The 18,943-nt window shown below is 40.8% G+C and overlaps 1 protein-coding gene across 7 annotated transcripts in view; it reads left to right on the top strand.

Annotated features, from left to right (window-relative positions):
• The window catches only part of LOC140895389 (DDB1- and CUL4-associated factor 6), a 247,164-nt gene that overhangs the window by 182,668 nt on the left and 45,553 nt on the right, over positions 1-18,943 (top strand). For 6 of the 7 annotated variants that reach the window (XM_073304939.1, XM_073304947.1, XM_073304998.2 and 3 more), the window contains one exon: positions 7,522-7,581. The exons of the other annotated variant lie outside the window; for it this stretch is intronic. In XM_073304939.1, the coding sequence (XP_073161040.1) occupies positions 7,522-7,581 (60 nt within the window). The remainder of the gene's footprint in view (positions 1-7,521; positions 7,582-18,943) is intronic. 7 annotated transcript variants of the gene reach the window in all.

Raw genomic sequence — 18,943 nt, forward strand, 5'->3', positions numbered from 1 at the left:
ATTCCAGTTCTGTCATAGAATTCCCCTTCCCCATCCCTCTTCGGGGCCACTCTCACAAGAAGATACTTATTCAACAGGTAAACTTTCTCCTCCACCAGGGAGACATGGAGCCAGTACCCGCTCAACATCAGTGGAAGGGATTTACTCAAAATATTTTCTTACCCCTCTCACGGGAGTTTCCTAAGGTTCATTGTAGGTCTGGACCATTATACATATAGGGTGCTCCCCTCTGACTGAGCAACAGCACCAAAGGTAGTGTCAGTTGTAGCAGCGCACTTTTGATGCTACGGATCATCAGTCTTTCCCTACCTAGGCAATTGTCTATTGCAGCGGTCCCCAACCTTTCTTGCTATTCCCAGAAGACAGGTGCCGGACACCCCGCCACTGAAATGCTGCCGCCGAGAAGCGGCAGCGGCAAGAAGCGTCGCCGCCAAAATGCTGCTGGGAAACGGCAACACATTTCGGCGGCTGGATGTCCTGTGCGCGCACAAAAATGCCCCAGCAGGCACTGTGTTGGGGACCCCTGGTCTATTGACACAGAAATCTTATCAGGAAGTATCAAGAACAACTTCATCCCTGTTCACTAGTATCATTGGGACTCTGTGTCAACACAGAAAAGTTTGTTTTAGTTCTTACACAGATTGTAGTTTATTGGAGCAACTTTGGACTCTTTCAGCATCAAAGCATAACTCCCTGAGGACACATTTCAATCCATAAAGAATCTTGCTACTCAGCTCAAACAGAGCTCATAAACATTGGTTTGTTAATGCCTCATCCTCTTATGTCACATGGCATCCTGCACTTATGTGTTGCCCTTTGCAAGATTGTAGGCCTATAGGCCTCGTTTCTGACTGTTTGGGACCAACTAGGGAAAACATGTAAATGTTAGTCTCCCTCCTTCCCAGGGTGAGAGATCCTCTAACTTGGTAGGAGAACAGAGACCATATGTATGTGGGAGCCCTTTTCATTCCCCCTCCACCTGAGAAAACTTCAATCACACATGCTTCTTTAGTTGTGCTGTATGCCTGTCAAGATGGGTGCCCTATCCCAACAATGTGGACTCCTTGGGAGTCCAGGATGCACATAAACATATTTGAACTGAAAGCAGTCCAAGAGGCTTGCAAATAATTCCTTCCACTAATACAAGCTCAACATATTCAAGCAAACAACCTGACCGGTATCCCGAGCATGCTAAAATACCCTCTCTCTTAAAAGATGTTAAGTCTGTCCCTTATCTCCCTATGGGTGCACTTAGCAGCTCTCAACACCTGATTTAAATTTGATATTTTTAATTTAAACCAGATTTTTATGAGTTTGTTTTTTTAAATATTAATACATTTTTCTTGCTGAAGGGGGGAGGGATAGCTCAGTGTTTGAGCATTGGCCTGCTAAACCCAGGATTGTGAGTTCAATCCTTGAGGGGGCCATTTAGGGATCTGGGGCAAAAATTGGGGATTGGTCCTGCTTTGAGCAGGGGGTTGGACTAGATGATCTCCTGAGGTCCCTTCCAACCCTGATATTCTATGATTCTGTGATATGTGTTTTTATAAATCTGTTTAAAATGAAAACTGAATTTTAATACAAAATATATTAAGACCTAAATTTACTATAATCTTTTAAAACATTTAAAATAAAAAATAAATATGCTGACTCCATGAGCCTCCTATCAAAAACTTTGAGTTAAAGGCTGCTTTTCTAAATAAAGATAGAATTGGGGGGGAAAACATCTGTCTTTTGAGTCGAGCTTTATAAAGATGGCACAATAGGTCATGTACTGTGTTTGAGGGCTTGTTTTGTTTAATAACAATAACTTTTATATGCTATTTTGTGGGTTTAATTAAATTCCAGTTACCATCCTAATGCAGCTTGACACAAATCATGAGCGAAGAGTAAGTTATTTATGAAATACGCAATATATCATTCACCATTTTCTAACATGCTAAAAATGTACAATTAATAAGAATCTGAAAATATTAAGCTATATGATTGCTTAAATAAATTTATAAAGTTATAGTGCACCTTGCTAGGTAGCAAAAAGATGTACCGAATCCAGCTAAAGGCTCGATTTAGTTTTAAATCAACGCAATTTAATGTCTTTAATGAGAATACCTCTTTCTTTAGAAAATAACTGAAGTACAAATGGAAAAGTAGATTAAAATCAATTCTTTAACTTGAGGCTTTCTACTTGGTGATTTAAATCACCTTGATTTGAGGCATTCTAGCCTGCTGGGCATTGGAAATGGAAATTTAGTTCAGGATATGTCTTGAACTTGCATCTTTTCCTGCATTCCCCAGTTTCTTCTCCTGGTTTCTTCTCATGAGATTGTTTTGATTTAGGTGGGAAATCTCTTCCCTCCTGAACGCAAGAGCTATATATTTTCAGTACTTCCTGCTTGTGAGTGGACATGCAATACTGAGTGGACATGTATTCTCTTGAGATCTTGGCACTTCAGTATCCTGGTGGTGCACAAAAATGGGGGTGGGGTGGGGTATCTAGTTTGCATATTAATTCAAGCTCAGCAGTTTCCTGTTGGAGTGTTTTTGAAGCTTTTCTGCTGCAAAATTGCCACCCTTAAATCTTTTACTGAGTGGCCAGAGAGGTTGAAGCGTTCTACCAGTTTTTGAATGTTATGATTCCTGATGTCAGATTTGTGTCCATTTATTCTTTTGATACCATTCTAGATACCATTAACTTGGGTTTGAATAGAGACTGGGAGTGGCTGGGTCATTACACATATTGAATCTATTTCTCTATGTTAAGTATCCTCATACCTTCTTGTCAACTGTCTAAATGGGCCATCTTGATTATCACTACAAAAGTTTTTTTCTCCCGCTGATAATAGCTCATCTTAATTAACCTCTTACAGTTGGTATGGCTACTTCCACCTTTTCATGTTCTCTGTATATATGTGTGTATATCTTCTTATGTTCCATTCTATGCATCCGATGAGGTGGGCTGTAGCTCACGAAAGATTATGCTCCAATAAATTTGTTAGCCTCTAAGGTGCCACAACTACTGCTGTTCTTTTTGTGGATACAGACTAACACGGCTGCTACTCTGAAACCTTACACACAATAAGCACCTTTGAAGAAGCAGTGAGAGATAAAAAGGCATCTTTTAAAAAGTGGAAGTCAAATCCTAGTGAGGTAAATAGAAAGGAGCATAAACACTGCCAAACTAAGTGTAAAAATGTAATAAGAAAAGCCAAAAAGGAGTTTGAAGAACGGCTAGCCAAAAACTCAAAAGATAATAACAATGTTTTTTTTAAGTACATCAGAAGCAGGAAGCCTGCTAAACAACCACTGGGGCCCCTGGACGATCGAGATACAAAAGGAGCACTTAAAGATGACAAAGTCATTGCGGAGAAACTAAATGAATTCTTTGCTTCAGTCTTCATGGCTGAGGATGTTAGGGAGATTCCCAAACCTGAGCCATCCTTTTTAGGTAACAAGTCTGAGGAATTGTCACAGATTGAAGTGTCATTAGAGGAGGTTTTGGAATTAATTGAGAAACTTAACAGTAACAAGTGATTGGGACCAGATGGCATTCACCCAACTGTTCTGAAAGAACTCAAATGTGAAATTGCAGAACTATTAACTATGATTTGTAACCTGTCCTTTAAATCAGCTTCTGTACCCAATGACTGGAAGATAGCTAATGTAACGCCAATATTTAAGAAGTGCTCTAGAGGTGATCCTGGCAATTGTAGACTGGTAAGTCTAACATCAGTACCGGGCAAATTAATTGAAACAATAGTAAAGAATAAAATTGTCAAACACATAGAAGAACATAAATTGTTGGGCAAAAGTCAACATGGTTTCTGTAAAGGGAAATCATGTTTTACTAATCTATTAGAGTTCTTTGAAGGGGTCAACAAACATGTGGACAAGGGGGATCCAGTGGACACAGTGTACTTAGATTTCCAGAAAGTCTTTGACAAGGTCCCTCTCCAAAGGCTCGTACGTAAATTAAATTGTCATGGGATAAGAGGGAAGATCCTTTCATGGATTGAGAACTGGTGAAAAGACAGGGAACAAAGAATAGGAATAAATGGTAAATTTTCAGAATGGAGAGGGGTAACTAGTGGTGATCCCCAAGGGTCAGTCCTAGGATCAATCCTATTCAACTTATTCATAAATGATCTGGAGAAAGGGGTAAACAGTGAGGTGGCAAAGTTTGCAGTCTATACTAAACTGCTCAAGATAATTAAGACCAAAGCAGACTGTGAAGAACGTCAAAAAGATCTCACAAAACTAAGTGATTGGGCAACAAAATGGCAAATGAAATTTACTGTGGATAAATGTAAAGTAATGCACATTGGAAAAAATAACCCCAACTATGCATACAATATGATGGGGGCTAATTTAGCTACAAATAATCAGGCAAGATCTTGAATGTCATCATGGGTAGTTCTCTGAAGACGTCCACGCAGTGTGCAGCAGCAGTCAAAAAAGCAAACAGGATGTTAGGAATCATTTAAAAAGGGATAGAGAATAAGACGGAGAATATCTTATTGTCCTTATATAAATCCATGGGACGCCCACATCTTGAATACTGTGCACAGACGTGGTCTCATCTAAAAAAAGATATACTGGCATTAGAAAAGGTTCAGAGAAGGGCAACTAAAATGATTAGGGGTTTGGAATGGGTCCTATATGAGGAGAGATAAGAGACTAGGACTTTTCAGCTTGGAAAAGAGGAGACTAAGGGGGGATATGATAGAGATATATAAAATCATGAGTGGTGTGGAGAAAGTGAATAAGGAAAAGTTATTTACTTGTTCCCATAATATAAGAATTAGGGGCCACCAAATGAAATTAATGGGCAGCAGGTTTAAAACAAATAAAAGGAGTTCTCCACTCAGCACACAGTCAACCTGTGGAACTCGTTGCCAGAGGAGGTTGTGAAGGCTAGGACTATAACAGGGTTTAAAAGAGAACTGGATAAATTCATGGAGGTTAAGTCCATTAATGGCTATTAACCAGGATGGGTAAGGAATGGTGTCCCTTGCCTCTGTTTGTCAGAGGGTGGAGATGGATGGCAGGAGAGAGATCACTTGATCGTTACCTGTTAGGTTCACTCCCTCTGGGGCACCTGGCATTGGCCACTGTTGGTAGACACAATGCTGGGCTGGATGGACCTTTGGTCTGACCCAGTATGGCCATTCTTATGTTCTTATGTTTGCCTTGCTGCCTGCACCACGCTGGGCACCTGCCTTCAAGTTATTCATTATTTAGGTCTTAAAACAGTAACAAATTAATAGCAGGTCATGAACTGTCAGAGTGAATTAATACTAGCACTTGAAACACACTTGTACTCTCCCTAGCCAGTCTGACACTAGGAAACTGCAGAGCAGCCACAGTGCTACTTCAGGAGCCTGGCATGTTTTCACAGACAACAGCTGCTTCACTGGAGAGAGCAACTTTCAGACCATATAGTTTTACTGAAGACCATGCAAATGAGAGTGCTGTTTGGGTTGGGTGAAATCTGGACCTGGTTTAGGTGTAAATTGGTAGGACACAGGAGTATAACATTTTGCTCAATTTCATGAGGCAAGAGCCTGACAGGTGTTGTGGAGAGGATAGAATTATGTATATGACTGGGACGGGATGCTGGTGGGCAAAGATGCCTTTTGAGCCACTTTTATTTTCCACAGCAGGTGGAGAGTCCACTGCGTCTCCCCACAGCTGTCAGCATGACTCTCCCCGATCCGGCTGTGGCCAGGGGTGGCAGCGGGAGCTTGGAGCCGAAGCCCGGCCATCATAACTGCTGGGCAGGCAGCTGTGGAGAGCTGCTGCGGACCCTCCGCCTGCCCTGGTGGGGGGGCCTAAGCAGCCCCTGGGCAGCTCCACAGGTTACCACAGAGCAGTGACCAGTGGTGCTGGAATGGGGGGTGTGCCTTGCCCATCCACTCTTCACAGGGGCAGACCCTCCCCCCTTCCTTTTGCCCCTCTTCTTTCCCCTATGAGGCCCCATCTCCGGCCAGACCAGCGTGGAGCCGAGCCATGGGGAGCCACAGTGGACCCTCCACCTACCCAGGGTGCGGGGTGTGTGTGTGTGGGTGGGCTGAAGCAGCCCCGGCCGTGTCCCAGGCTCCCCGCCCAGCCAAGGGCAGGTGGAGGGTCCACAACTCCCACAGCTGCCTGTGCGGCTCTCCCTGAACCAGCTCCGGCGGGAGGGTCTGCCTCGGAGCCTCAGCCTGGTCACGATAAGTAGAACTCTGCAAATCATGGATATCTGAGGATATCCACATCCGCAGATGTGGATATCGGCAGACAATTTTTGGAGATCGGATGCGGATACATTTTTGCATCCACGCAGGGCTCTAGGAGTAAATAGCGTAGTCGTTATTACTTTATTTCAAATACTGAACTAATTTATGTGCATCACCTGGAATTAGGAATGTCACAGAAATAAGATCTATGTGCTTTTTAGAGATGACAAGGGAAATAGCTTTCACAGAAGATGTTTAATTTTTGCATCAGTACTCTGTCTGCTATGAAATACATAGAAAGTGATAACTATCAACTGATAATATCTTACAGAAAAATCTTCTTCTGTGATCCTATTCCATTATAAATTGAAGCTTCATATAAGTTGTCTTGCCATGGTGCTATTTGATAACTGAGAATTTAAGTCTTTTTAATTTTTAATTTTAATTTTTAATCAGACTCCTCTCAGGTTATAGCAGCCAAGAGTCTGCAGAGCTGTTGAATTATTCAGTATATGAACTTGAAATGATTTTGTGCTTTTAGAATTTAAAGACCACATTTAAAGAAAAACCCACACGTTTGTTGCTCTATTTGGAAACCCTTCTCAGCTCTTAAATTCTGTGGTGATAGGTGCTTTAAAAATTCTTGAATTCTTAAAGCCATATTTGAAGACACTGGTCTAATATTGCATATTCTCCTGTTGAAGTGCAAAATATTATCTGAAACTTCTGTGAAGTTTTAGATCACATTTATTCTTATGACTCGGGGCCAGGGGCATACCTTCTCTCTCTAATTTAAGATGCAGTTGAGTTTGGTGATGGGAGCATGGAATTTAAGAGCCATGACTCTACAGGTGTTATTCCTGGCACAATAAAAGTTCTAGGTATATATTCTAGTTCATCATCTTGATTTAAGCTCAGTTATCTGATCCCAACTAGCATTGCCTTGAAAAAGCCGATAAATATATTGAGATCCTTGCAACAATAAGTCTTTGGGTACAATTATAGTATAGGTTAACATGCCTGAAACTGGAAGGGAAAGGCACAGCTTCTTTGATATCTTGTCAGCATACTTTTAGGGAAAATACTAAATGCTCGCCTAAAGGAATGTGTCATGGTCTGAAGCATGTAGCTTTGCTCCTGTAGCACAGCTGAAAAATGCATTATAAATTACTGGCCACTTAAGAAACAAGCGCAAATGCTTTCTTACATTGCTACTTTATTTATTTTAAACTAACATATGATCATGACATTGCTATGCAGTTTTCTGCTGCTTATATTTTAAGTTGAAATCTCATTTTTGTTTCAGATTCTCCTTCCTCTGTGGTTAACAAACAGCTTGGATCCATGTCACTTGATGAGCAACAGGGTGCGTGTGATAGGAAATGTGCTATACCCAGCCATAGTTCACTGCAATGCAGACTTCCTTTTTAATTTCAGTTCATGATGATAAACATGCTGTTCATCTTCATAAACTAGAATTCCTTAAGCAGACCTGCAATGGAAATCCCATAATACTCAGTTAAAATTATATCCTCTGCAAAACTAGTGTAAATTTATTTTTAAAAATCTGCCCTTACCACCAATTTGATGCTTTTAACATAAAAGTCGTACTCCACTCTGACACATTGTAAGTGAATTCAGAAAATGTTTTTTAATCAAAAGTAAAATTGCAAATCAGGTTTTAAACTGGTGTTTACAGATGGTGCACTCCTCTTGGCCCATTAAGGGGAGTTACCTTTTAGGTGAAACTTGCCTTTAACCAGATGAAGCCAAAGTGGCCTGCCTTATGTAGAGGATGTGCAGATGCTGAGGAAGAAAAAATCCATCCAAATTGGGGCTGGGGCAGTGGGCTGCACTGCAGCACCCACCTATTACCTCAGCCTGTTGGTTGAAAGCTGCAACTTGTGCAAATGTGCCATTTTTGCTGTGTCTTCAGTTCACCTTACTTCTGTAATCAATGGTCCCATGTCTCCTCTGGGAGTGTCTACACAGCAAAGAAAAGCCCATGGCTGGCCCATGTGCGCTGACTCTGGATGCAGGGCTGTTTCATTACTGTGTAGACTTCCGGGCGTGGGCGGGAGCCTGAGTTCTGGGACCCTCCCACCCTGAAGGGTGAGCTTCAGAAGATTTGGATGCTTATCTCGGCCCTTAAATCTTCAAAACATGACTAGAAAGCTCAGAAAGAGGCTTGTCTGTTCCAGTCACAGATGGAACCCAGAAGTGATGAGTTGATAAAAATGAAACCATGAACCTTCAAGATGCTTTGGTCCCAGAAATCAGGCAAGGTTTGGAAGTTTCCTTGTTATCTTTCCACTCTGGTTCGCTTTCCCTTAGAACTGCCTTGCATCTTAGAATAGGTCATTACATAAATGGAGTAGAACTTTCTAATAGTTGCGTTCTTCCATAGTGTTTATGCTGTTGTGCTGATGTGTGGAGATTTCCTCTTACAAAATCAGTTGTTTTTTATATACAATAGAAATAAATATATCTGCTTATCTAAAACTTAAAGGTAAACCTACTTTATGATCACTTATTTAAGACAATGACTTTCCTACTGTGATCTTAGGACCACTAGAAGAAAAGTTAATGTCATTAGAACTGTGGTGGATTGGGAATCTGGGTGAGGACATAGTTTGTTAGAGGATTTATCTCCTATTTGATGGTCAGCAGAATAAAAAGCTGACTGTATTCTGGATCCATATCATTCAGATCTCTTAAATTAAACAATATCAGGTGGCAGCTGCATTTTGATGGGAAATCTCCAAAGAACTGCTAGCTGGTGCAGGAAGTTGTTGGTGCTTTAGGATATGGTACTTTTCCCTCTGATTTTGTTAGCTTGCTATTAGAGCAGACTGTGCTCTTGTTGTTACCATCTTTTATGTCCACTTCTGGTCACTAAATATCTCATCGCATTTATCATGATTTCATAATCCCACTATTCAAGCCACATTCCTGTGTGGGGTGGTTAACCTCTGCCTACTTGTATTTAATCCTGTAGTTTCAAATGGAACATGATTTTCTTCGCTTGGTGTTTCACCTCAGCACTGGCTGCAATTCAGTAATGGGTGGTCACTGTTTAAGGGTGGCATTGTTTCTTTAAGCCATTGCCTACATTTGCAGGTGTGGAGAGTTGAGGAAGGGCCACTCACACCTGGCAGTCTCCCAGACATTATGCTTATTGCAAGATGCTTTGGGGAATGTGGACCTGCGGAGACCCTCTGATATATCTTTGGGGAATGTGGACCTGCGGAGACCCTCTGATATATCTTTAGGGTATGTGCACATGCAGCCCTTGTGTCAGTGCCAGACCAGTGCTCCTGGCCAGTTCAGCAGGTTGGGGTAGAAGGGGGCAGGGCCATAATCTTGCCCCATCGCCAGGCAGTTTTGAGCACTTGGCTCCCCAGTTTCTTGCAAGTCAGTGCAAATATTGTGCCTGACTCCTTCTCAGAGGATTGGGAAAACTTTGTGCTCCTTCTGTAAAATTCAGTATAGTCTATTAAACACGAAACATCCTACGGGACAAAGAAATTGTGTAACTTGGACTATGGAATGGTTGCTGGTGTTCTCTAAAAGTCATTGGCTCAATCCTGAGGATTCTTATTGGGTTCTTACTTAGCTCTTCCTTGGGCAGACTCCTTGAGCTTTTTGTAGACTGGTATTTTCACTATTTAGGGTTTTCACCATTGCATCTAAAGTCACCTGGTGATTGTGGCTTTGTTGTTGTGAGCCTCGGTATAGAACTCGTTCCTGTCCCCTGAAATAGATTACATTTTGACCCTGTCGTTTAGAAGGAAACATCTTTAAGTTTTCCCCCCAAAATATGTCTTAGAATGACCACTACTGTCTTTATATTTTGTCACTATTGATCTGCTTTTCCTGGAATTGGGAGGTTATAGTTCGGTATAGTGAGGAATGGAGTGGGGCCTGGGGAGAGATCATGATGCAGACTGCTTGACAGCTGGAATCAGAAAGGGACTTCAAAATTCTCAGGATGTGCGAGTCTGAATGATTATCAGACTCCATTAAAATACATTGCTAATTATATTTTTAAAGCTTTATACTTTTTTTTTCCTGAGTATATAAACAGTTTTACATGTTCAATACAATTTTTGCTGATTACCTTCAATTTACATGAAAACTGAGATGCCTCCTAACAGATGGCAGAGTAGAGTCCTTAGTCTCTAACTTCCAACCAGGCCAAATGTGATCAGGTAACATGCCTCTATACTGTTAGTATTGTACAGAGAAAAGCTGGGACTTTTGTGAACTTGTTTTGCACAGATATAGTTTTCTGAGAAAATAAGTGGATTTATTAGTGTAATTTTCCCTTTTACGTGATTGAAGAAAATATTTCAATTCTAGATCTTTCTAATTACAAAGGGAGATAAAAGTTCACTTTTTTTTGCTTGAAAGGAAATGGAGGGTGGACTTTGTCCTATAACGTTTGCTTATGGCAAAGCACAATATGAAATGATAGTCATAACGTTTTCCACAATTTACATCAAATGTGTTGCTGTAAAATAGAGGACTGCTGGTCTTGTAGGCGTATATCTTCAGAGTGGAATGCAAGGAATTTGGAGCAATTTAGCAGTATTGATTTTCTACTTGCTACCTTGATAACTACCTGTTACCTTGTTTGTTAGGGCTTGTGAATAGGTTAATAGCTCTGGAGATGGAAGTTCTCTGTTTAATCGCAGAACACGTACAACTTCCCTATAATGAGAATTTTATAAAGGAAGAAAGGCAAGAAATAGCTATTGAAAGTTTACCACTACAGTAGAGCCTCAAAGTTAAATACCTGTTCGTAACACTGAAATGTTCGTAACTCTGAACAAAACATTATGGTTGTTCTTTCCAAAGTTTACAAGTGAATGTTGACATAATACAGCTTTGAAACTTTTCTATGAGGAAAAATGCTGCTTTCCCTTTTTTTAAAGTAGTTTTCATTTAACACAGTGCTGTACTATATTTACTCCCTCCCCCCATCCCCCCGGTCTCTGCTGCTGCATGATTGTGTACTTCCGGTTCCGAATGAGATGTGTGGTTGACTGTCAGTTCCTAACTCTGGTGTTCATAACGCTGAGGTTCTAATGTATTTTCGCAGCTATGTCTTTCCACACTTTTTCCTCTGAACATTTACCAAATTCCATTTTTTCAAACTCTGCTACCTGTTCTTATTGCTCTCTAGATGATTTATTTAAAGGAGTGCCCATGTGTACTCAGTCCTGAACTACTGCAACAGCAAACGGAGTCTTAGGGACTTGTCTTCAATATCCCAGAATGGTTTGTGATGTTTAAAGCCAGAAAGAACCACTACGATAATCTAGTCTGACCTTCAAAATACAGGCCATAGAATTTCACCCAGTGGTATGCAGCAATATATTTGGTGGTGGCTTCATGACTCAGTGATACTCATTATTTTTGCACTGAGAAAAACATCCCAAAGCAATGTCAGGATATTGCACTGTAATTATTTAGTGTCCGTCTCAAATGCCATTCGTGAAAGTGTCTCTTCTTTCCATTCCTATCCAGCTGCTGAAGTGAGGAAATCGCCTCCCTTGTCTGGCTGGTGGTGGTGGGGAGGGTGGGGGAACAGGGCAGGATTCCACAGGCTCCTTTTCTGTCCCCTTCTCATGATGAGGTGTTTCAGACTCTGTTTTGACTTACTCAGTGCTATCTACTTGTACTGTAAGGATACTGACATTTTGTGATACCAAATGGCGAGTGCCGAAGCTTTCCATGAACTCAAGGATAGCACCTATTTACTTATAAGTGTACATATTTTTCAATCAAAATGTAAATGCACACAACCACAGGGTTTTCTTGTGCTCATATTTTCTTTGAATAAATTGATTTCACCCGCAAAAAAACCCTGCATTTGATCAGTTTTCTCCTCACCCCACACTGACAGAATAAGGCAGCTGCAGGCTGTATTTTAGAGCAGCCATGAGCTACACTGAGAGTAGTAACCATTGTGCAGAGGTTACCATGGTGAGGCTCATGTATAATTGTCACAATGCATTATACAGAACACTCTTTCACAGAAAATTATCTTAATTTTAGCTCTGTGTTCTCGTACTTTATATTTTCCACATTTTAAAAAACTTTTTGTATTCACAACGTGTATAAAGTACGTATTTAATATTATTTAAATTTTTCAGACCAAATTACTATAGTCCTGGTATCCTGAGTGCTTTCCGTCTGTCAACAGCGTACACACACACACATGTTCAGGGTCAAATTATGCTTGCAGACACATTAGTTTATGGCTTCTGTTAACTTTAAAGGAAGTTTTATATATGTATTCAGTGGCAGAATTATGACCCTTATTGTTTCTGTAAGCAGTGTTTACTTGGGGAGTTGTGTATGACTATATACTTTATAGAAAATTATATGCATGTAGAGTGATTCTGAACTCTATTTTAGAATGGTTATGCAAGAAATATTGCCATTGTACAGTGAGTTATATTGTAGTTTTAAAACTTCCTGTTAATCTTGCATTATTATTTTGTCCATTGCAGCTTTGAACTAGAAATTTAAAACAGAAGTCCAGACTGGAAAAGCAATAGGAAATGTGCTACTTTAACGTCTTATTTAAAATTGTGAATGACACCTTAAACATTTTTCCATGCAGCACATGTAATGTTTTGTCACTGGCAAAGCTGTTGTCGTCATGATCAGGTTCCTATACTCCATAAACCAAACACCTGACTAACACTGCTGTCCAGATGGCTGTGAAGTAAAAAGATTAGACTGCATTTGATACTAACAAGCAGTCAGGACCTATGAATTCTATTTCCAGCTTTGTCACTGACTCATTGTATGACCTTGAGTAAGTCACTGGGCCTCCCTGTTTCAACATGCCCACTTATAAAACAGGGATATTAGGACTTCTACCTCTGAAAGGTGCTGTGATGCTGAATTAAAGTTTGTATATCAAAGTTCTTTGAGCTCCTCAGATGAAAGACACTAGTGTACAATTATTATCAAACAAAATGCAGTAGAGAGCTGTGCATGTAGATAGTTTGTCCATTAAAACAAGCATCTTATGCTTTAACATTACATTTGTTGTTAAAGGTTAACATTGAAGCTATCAGTTGGCTCTTTATCTCGGAAGAGGAATTTTGTCCTGGAAGATGCTTTTAAAATATCATATTTAATCATGTCAAATCAATTTTCCTTCTATTTGTTTTTCATTGTTCTTGCTGTTTTTATTAGGAAAGATATTTGTGTTTAAAACTAGTATTTTTCTCCCACACAGACTTGTCTGTCCTTTGAGTACTGTCTCTATGGGTGCTCCACTTCAGGTGCTCATGTGCCCCATGTACCTTTGATTGGAGACTTTAACCAGCAGTGTTCATTTGACCTCTGAATGTGCTGCTAATATCCTTGTGCCCCACACCGAGGCTGTGTCAAGCTGTACAAGCAAACTGCCCTCAGTTCTTTCTCAACCGCCTCGGCCCGAAACAGAGTTTAGCATGTCAGCATCATGCGTGCCTCGGCTGCTTGCTGAGTTCATTCTGCTTAGTTTATTTAGTTTGTTAGTATCATGCAGAGATGGGTTGAACACTTCAATAGTTTACTCAATAGAGCATCCACAGTCAATTGGTGTGTCTTTGATCAATTACTGAGAAACCCATCAAAGAGGATCTCGACCTCCCTCCATCAGTTGAAGAAGTCTTGAAAGCCATCAAACAATGGAACTCTGGTCTGGAAAGGCATCTGGAAAGGATGGTATTGCATCAGAACTGTACAAAGCAGCAGGCCCAAAGGCTATTGGGGTGTTTTCATGGCTTCTTGAGTAGCATTTGGGAGGAAGAAGAAATGCCACAAGACTTCAAAGATGCTATTATTGCATCACTGTTCAAAAACAAAAGCAGCAAAGCTGACTGCGGAAAGTACAGAGGCATTTCCCTACTCTGTATAGCAGGGAAAATACTAGCTCGCATTTTTCTGAACAGACTCATTCCAAACATGTCTGAGGAGAATCTGCCAAAAGCACAGTGTGATTTCAGACCAGCTCATAGTACTATGATTTTTGTCATAAGGTGGGTCCAGGAAAAATGTTTAGAGCAGAACATGGAATATGCAGTATTCATTGACTTGACCAAAGCCTTTGATATGGTCAACAGAGAGGGTCTGTGTGCTATTCTACATAAACTGGGCTGCCCAAGAAGATTCATACAAATCATCTGGCTGTTCCATGACCACATGACAGTACAAGTGCTCTCCAATGGTAACTTTTCTGACTTATATGAAATCTCAAAGGGAGTGAAGCAAGGCTGCATACCTGCTCCAGTGCTGTTCAACTGGTTCTTTGCCTGTGTCCTCAGCCATGCCACGAGGGACTTGGATCAGGGAATTTATATCTGCTCCTGACTGGATGGCTCCCTCTTTGATCGTCGAAGACTCGATGCTAAGACCAAGACTCTGGAGAGACTTCTCATCAAGGCACTTTTTGCAGATGCTGCATCTTGATGGACCATAGACATAGTGACCTTCAGGTCATTGTTGATAGATTCTCTGAAGCCTCCCAGCTCTTTGGCCTCACCATCAGTCTTAGTGGTTTTGTTTCAACCAGCACCTCATTCTAGTGCCCTAGCACCAGCCATCTTCATGCAAGGCACACAGCTGAAAAATGTAGATCAGTTCAAGTATTTGGGTAGCGCCATCACGAGTGACTGTTCCTTTGATCAGGAAATTACCTACAGAATTAGTAAAGCCTACCAGGCCCTTGGCCAACTCTGAACAAAAATCCTTAACCAACACAAATTTTGTGTCTCCACCAAATTGAAGATCTACAGTGCAGTGATCCTAACATCTCTCCTGTATGGATCTGAGACATGGACTCTCTATAGATGGCACATTAAATAGCTTGAGCAATTTCACATGCACTCCCTCTGCTCAATAATGAGCATTTGCTGGTAGATCAGAGTGACCAATATTAAGGTCCTTGAGAGAGCAAACACAGCCAGCATTGAGGAAATGCTACTGAGAGCACAACTTAGGTGGACTGAACATGTCATCAGACTGGAAGACCACAGTCTCCCAAAACAGATCTTGTTTGGGGAGTTGAGGCAGGGCAAGAGAAAGAAGTGTTGTCCACATAAGGGCTTCAAAGATAACCTGATGAGCAGTCTCCAGAAGGCTGGCATCCATCTCAAAGAACTCAAGCAAATGGCTCAGAACTGGACTCACTAGGGGTCTCTGACAAGATCAGCATGTAACAGGTTTGAGCAGGGTAGACAAAATAGTCTTCAGGCTGCATGTGAAATATGACACAGAGCTGCATCATCAAATATCATAGATATGGACTTCCCATGCCTTCGTTTTGGCTGACTATGCATCAGAGTTCGAACTTCAGAGTGAAATGTATAGCCATAGATGAAAAATGTGACAATATCGTCATAGTTTGTGATGGACTACCAACATTAGCAGTTAATTACTGGTTATTGAAAGATTGTTTAATTTCTTCCTGGGAAATCCTCTCTGTGAGGGGCATGTCTGGTTCACTAGGATTTAAGTGTTGGCTCATAAGGGGTAGAGGCTATCCCGGTCAGTGACAGACACTGTAAGTGTGTTCACTGCCTGGGTGAATTGCATGTCTCACAGAAGTGTAATTTCTGTTGAGCCCTCAAATCCAGGGCACAGAAGAACTGCAAAATCAAGCTGCGACTGTTAATGTTGGAGTGCTCCCTTCCCCGCACTTCACAGCCAGGTCAGGAGAACTCCCACTATACATCAGTCACCACAGTCTCTAGTGGCCCCTTTGACCTCAGCACAACACCCTTCTAGATAGGGGAAGGCTTCAGAGACCTCCTCTAAAGATCCTAAGAGGAGGAGCTCTAATACCCTTTTTAAGGTACCATCCTCAAAAAGATCTCACTCTCCGAGCAGGTCAGCAGCGTTGAGGCTTGGTACAATAAGGCAAAGGGATCCTCTGGTACTGGTGAGGCAGGAAAATCCCACAGTTCTCAAAGTAAACATGGTTCTGGGAAGGTTCCAGTACTGTCAAGCAGAGACGGTCAGAGTGAGCAAACAGTATGCATGGGCTGAACTGACACTTCTAATGAAAATCTCCAATCAAAGGTGCGTGGGGAACACGCGCACCTGAAGTGGAGCACCCAGAGGGACATACAGCTCAAAGAACTACACTTACTGCACATGGTGAGCAACCTCACTTTTGTTCTATTTGATCCTGCAGAGACTATGCATGAGTAAAATTTGACCCTGTTATGTAGAGAAAAGTCAATGACTTCAATGGGCAGAATTTGATGGTTATTTGACATTGTGGGAAAAAACTCAATGTTACAAATGTAGGGTGATGGCTTCAGAGCAGGATCAAGTATAAGAAGCTGGTTTGTGAGGAATTTGTTTTTTTGTTTTTGGTGTTTTTTTTTTGGAAACTCAAATGACAGCTAGGGGAAGACTGTGCATTGATGTTTAACAACTAATAAATTAATAATACATTAATAGCAATGGGTTACTGATAGTCTCATAATTCATATGAGGCTGGAGTAAGTGGGCTTCACATAAGTGGCCTATGTGGGGCATGGAAGTCAAGAATTCTCCCACTAATCTGGGTTCAGAACAAGGAGCACTTGTGTAGTAAGTTTGTATTTGATGTTACTGCCCATGAGTTTCAGCATAAAGAACACTTACACTAGGATAACTTTAGGCGATGAGGAGGGGTAGGGAAAAGGAGCACTTTCAAAATGTAGCACTGGATGAAATAATCCACGTTACTACCCATGAGTTTCAGCATAAAGAACATTTACACTAGGATAACTTTAGGCAATGAGGATGGGTGGGGAAAAGGAGCACTTTCAAAATGTAGCACTGGATGAAATAATAGTCCACGTTCCCATACAACAAACTCGAAACCTCCTGCTCACAAAGGACCAAATCACAGGGGAAGGAACGCAAGCCAAAATGGGGACAGAAGAGGTTTAAGAATATTTAGATAAGTTAGATGTGTTCAAGTCAGCGGAGCCTCATGGAATTCATCCTAGGTTGTTTAAGGAACTAGCTGAAGCAATTTTGGAACTGTTAGCGGTTATCTTTGGGAACTCGTGGAACTAGAGAGGGCAGAAACGTGTAGTTATCTTTAAAAAGGGGAACGAAGAAGACCTGGGGAACTATTGATCAATCAGCCTAATTTTAATACCTGGAAAGATACTGGAACAAATTGATTAAAAAAATGTTTTGTAAATGCTTAGAGGATGATAGGGTTATAAGGAATAGCGAGCATGCATTTGTCAAAAACAAACCATGCCAAACCAACCCAATTTCCTTCAACAGAGTTACAGATCTAGTGAATGTGGGGAAGCAGTAAATGTAATATATTTTTATTTTAATAAGGCTTTTGACACAATCCCAAATGACATTCTCATAAGCAAACCAGAGAAATGTGGTCTAGATGGAATTACTATGCAATGGGTGCACAGTTGTTGAAAGATGGTACTCAAAGTTATCAGTGTTTCACCCTCAAACTGGGAGGACATATCTAGTTGGGAGCCATAGGTTCAATCCTGGGTCCCGTACTATTCAATATTTTCATTAACGATTTGGATAATGGAGCACTTGCAAGTAGTTTGGAGAACAGGATTAGAATTCAAAATGACCTTGACAAATTGAAGAATTGGTCTGAAATCAATAAAATTATATTCAATAAACCCAAGTGCATAGTACATCAATTAGGAACGAAAAATCAAATGCACAACTACAAAATGGGGAATAACTGGGTAGGTGGTAGGACTGCTGAAAAGGATCTGGGCGGTCATAATGGATCACAGATTGAATGAATCAATAATGTGATGCAGTTGCCAAAAAGGCTGATATCATTCTGGGTGTATTAACAGGAGTGTCATATGTAAGACATGGGTGCTAATTATACCACTCTACTCTGTATTGGTGATGCCTCAGCTGAAGTACTGTGTCCAGTTCTGAGGATCACACTTTAGGAAAGATGTGGACAAACAGAGAGCAGAAGAGAACAACAAAAATTATAAAAGCTTTAGAAAACCTGACCTAGGTTTGTGAAGGGAAAAAAACTGGGCATGTTTAGTCTTGAGAAAAGAAAACTGAGGGGGGATCTGATAAGTCTTTAAATATGTTAAGGGCTTTTATAATGAAGATGCCGATCAAGTGTTCTCCATATACTCTGAGATTAGGACAAGAAGTAATGGGCTTAATTTGCAGCAAGAGTGATGTAGGTTAAATATGAAGGAAAATTTTCTAACCCTAAGAGTAGTTGAACTCTGAAATAGGCCTCCAGGGGAGGTTGTGGAATCCTCATCACTGGAAGTTTTTAGGAACAGGTTGGACAAACACCTGTTAGGGGTAGTCTAGGTTTACTTGGTGTCCTGTCTCAGCACAGGAGGCTGGACTTGATGATTTCTTGGGGTCCAGCCCTATATTTCTATGATTCTATGTATGACTCCGATGTAAATCAGAAGGAATCTTATGCACAAATCTAAGGACCACACATGCCCTTTTCATTGTTATAAATACAAATTGTTATATCTTTAGGCTAGTCCCTAAGCTTTGCAAAATACAAATTCAGTGCGATCACTCCAGAGCATTTAACTTTTGGTTTGTTCTGTGTCTGGCTTTAAAACAGACTGTATTGGAGAGAATTTTTTTGTTGTCTTAATTCACGTCTGAAGGTGTTGCCACTATTTAACAGTTTTACATAAATTACTGAGACACATTCAAATATTATCAAC

This window comes from Lepidochelys kempii, chromosome 1 (genome assembly GCF_965140285.1).
Source record: "Lepidochelys kempii isolate rLepKem1 chromosome 1, rLepKem1.hap1, whole genome shotgun sequence".
In the NCBI taxonomy this organism is placed as follows: Eukaryota; Metazoa; Chordata; order Testudines; family Cheloniidae; genus Lepidochelys; species Lepidochelys kempii.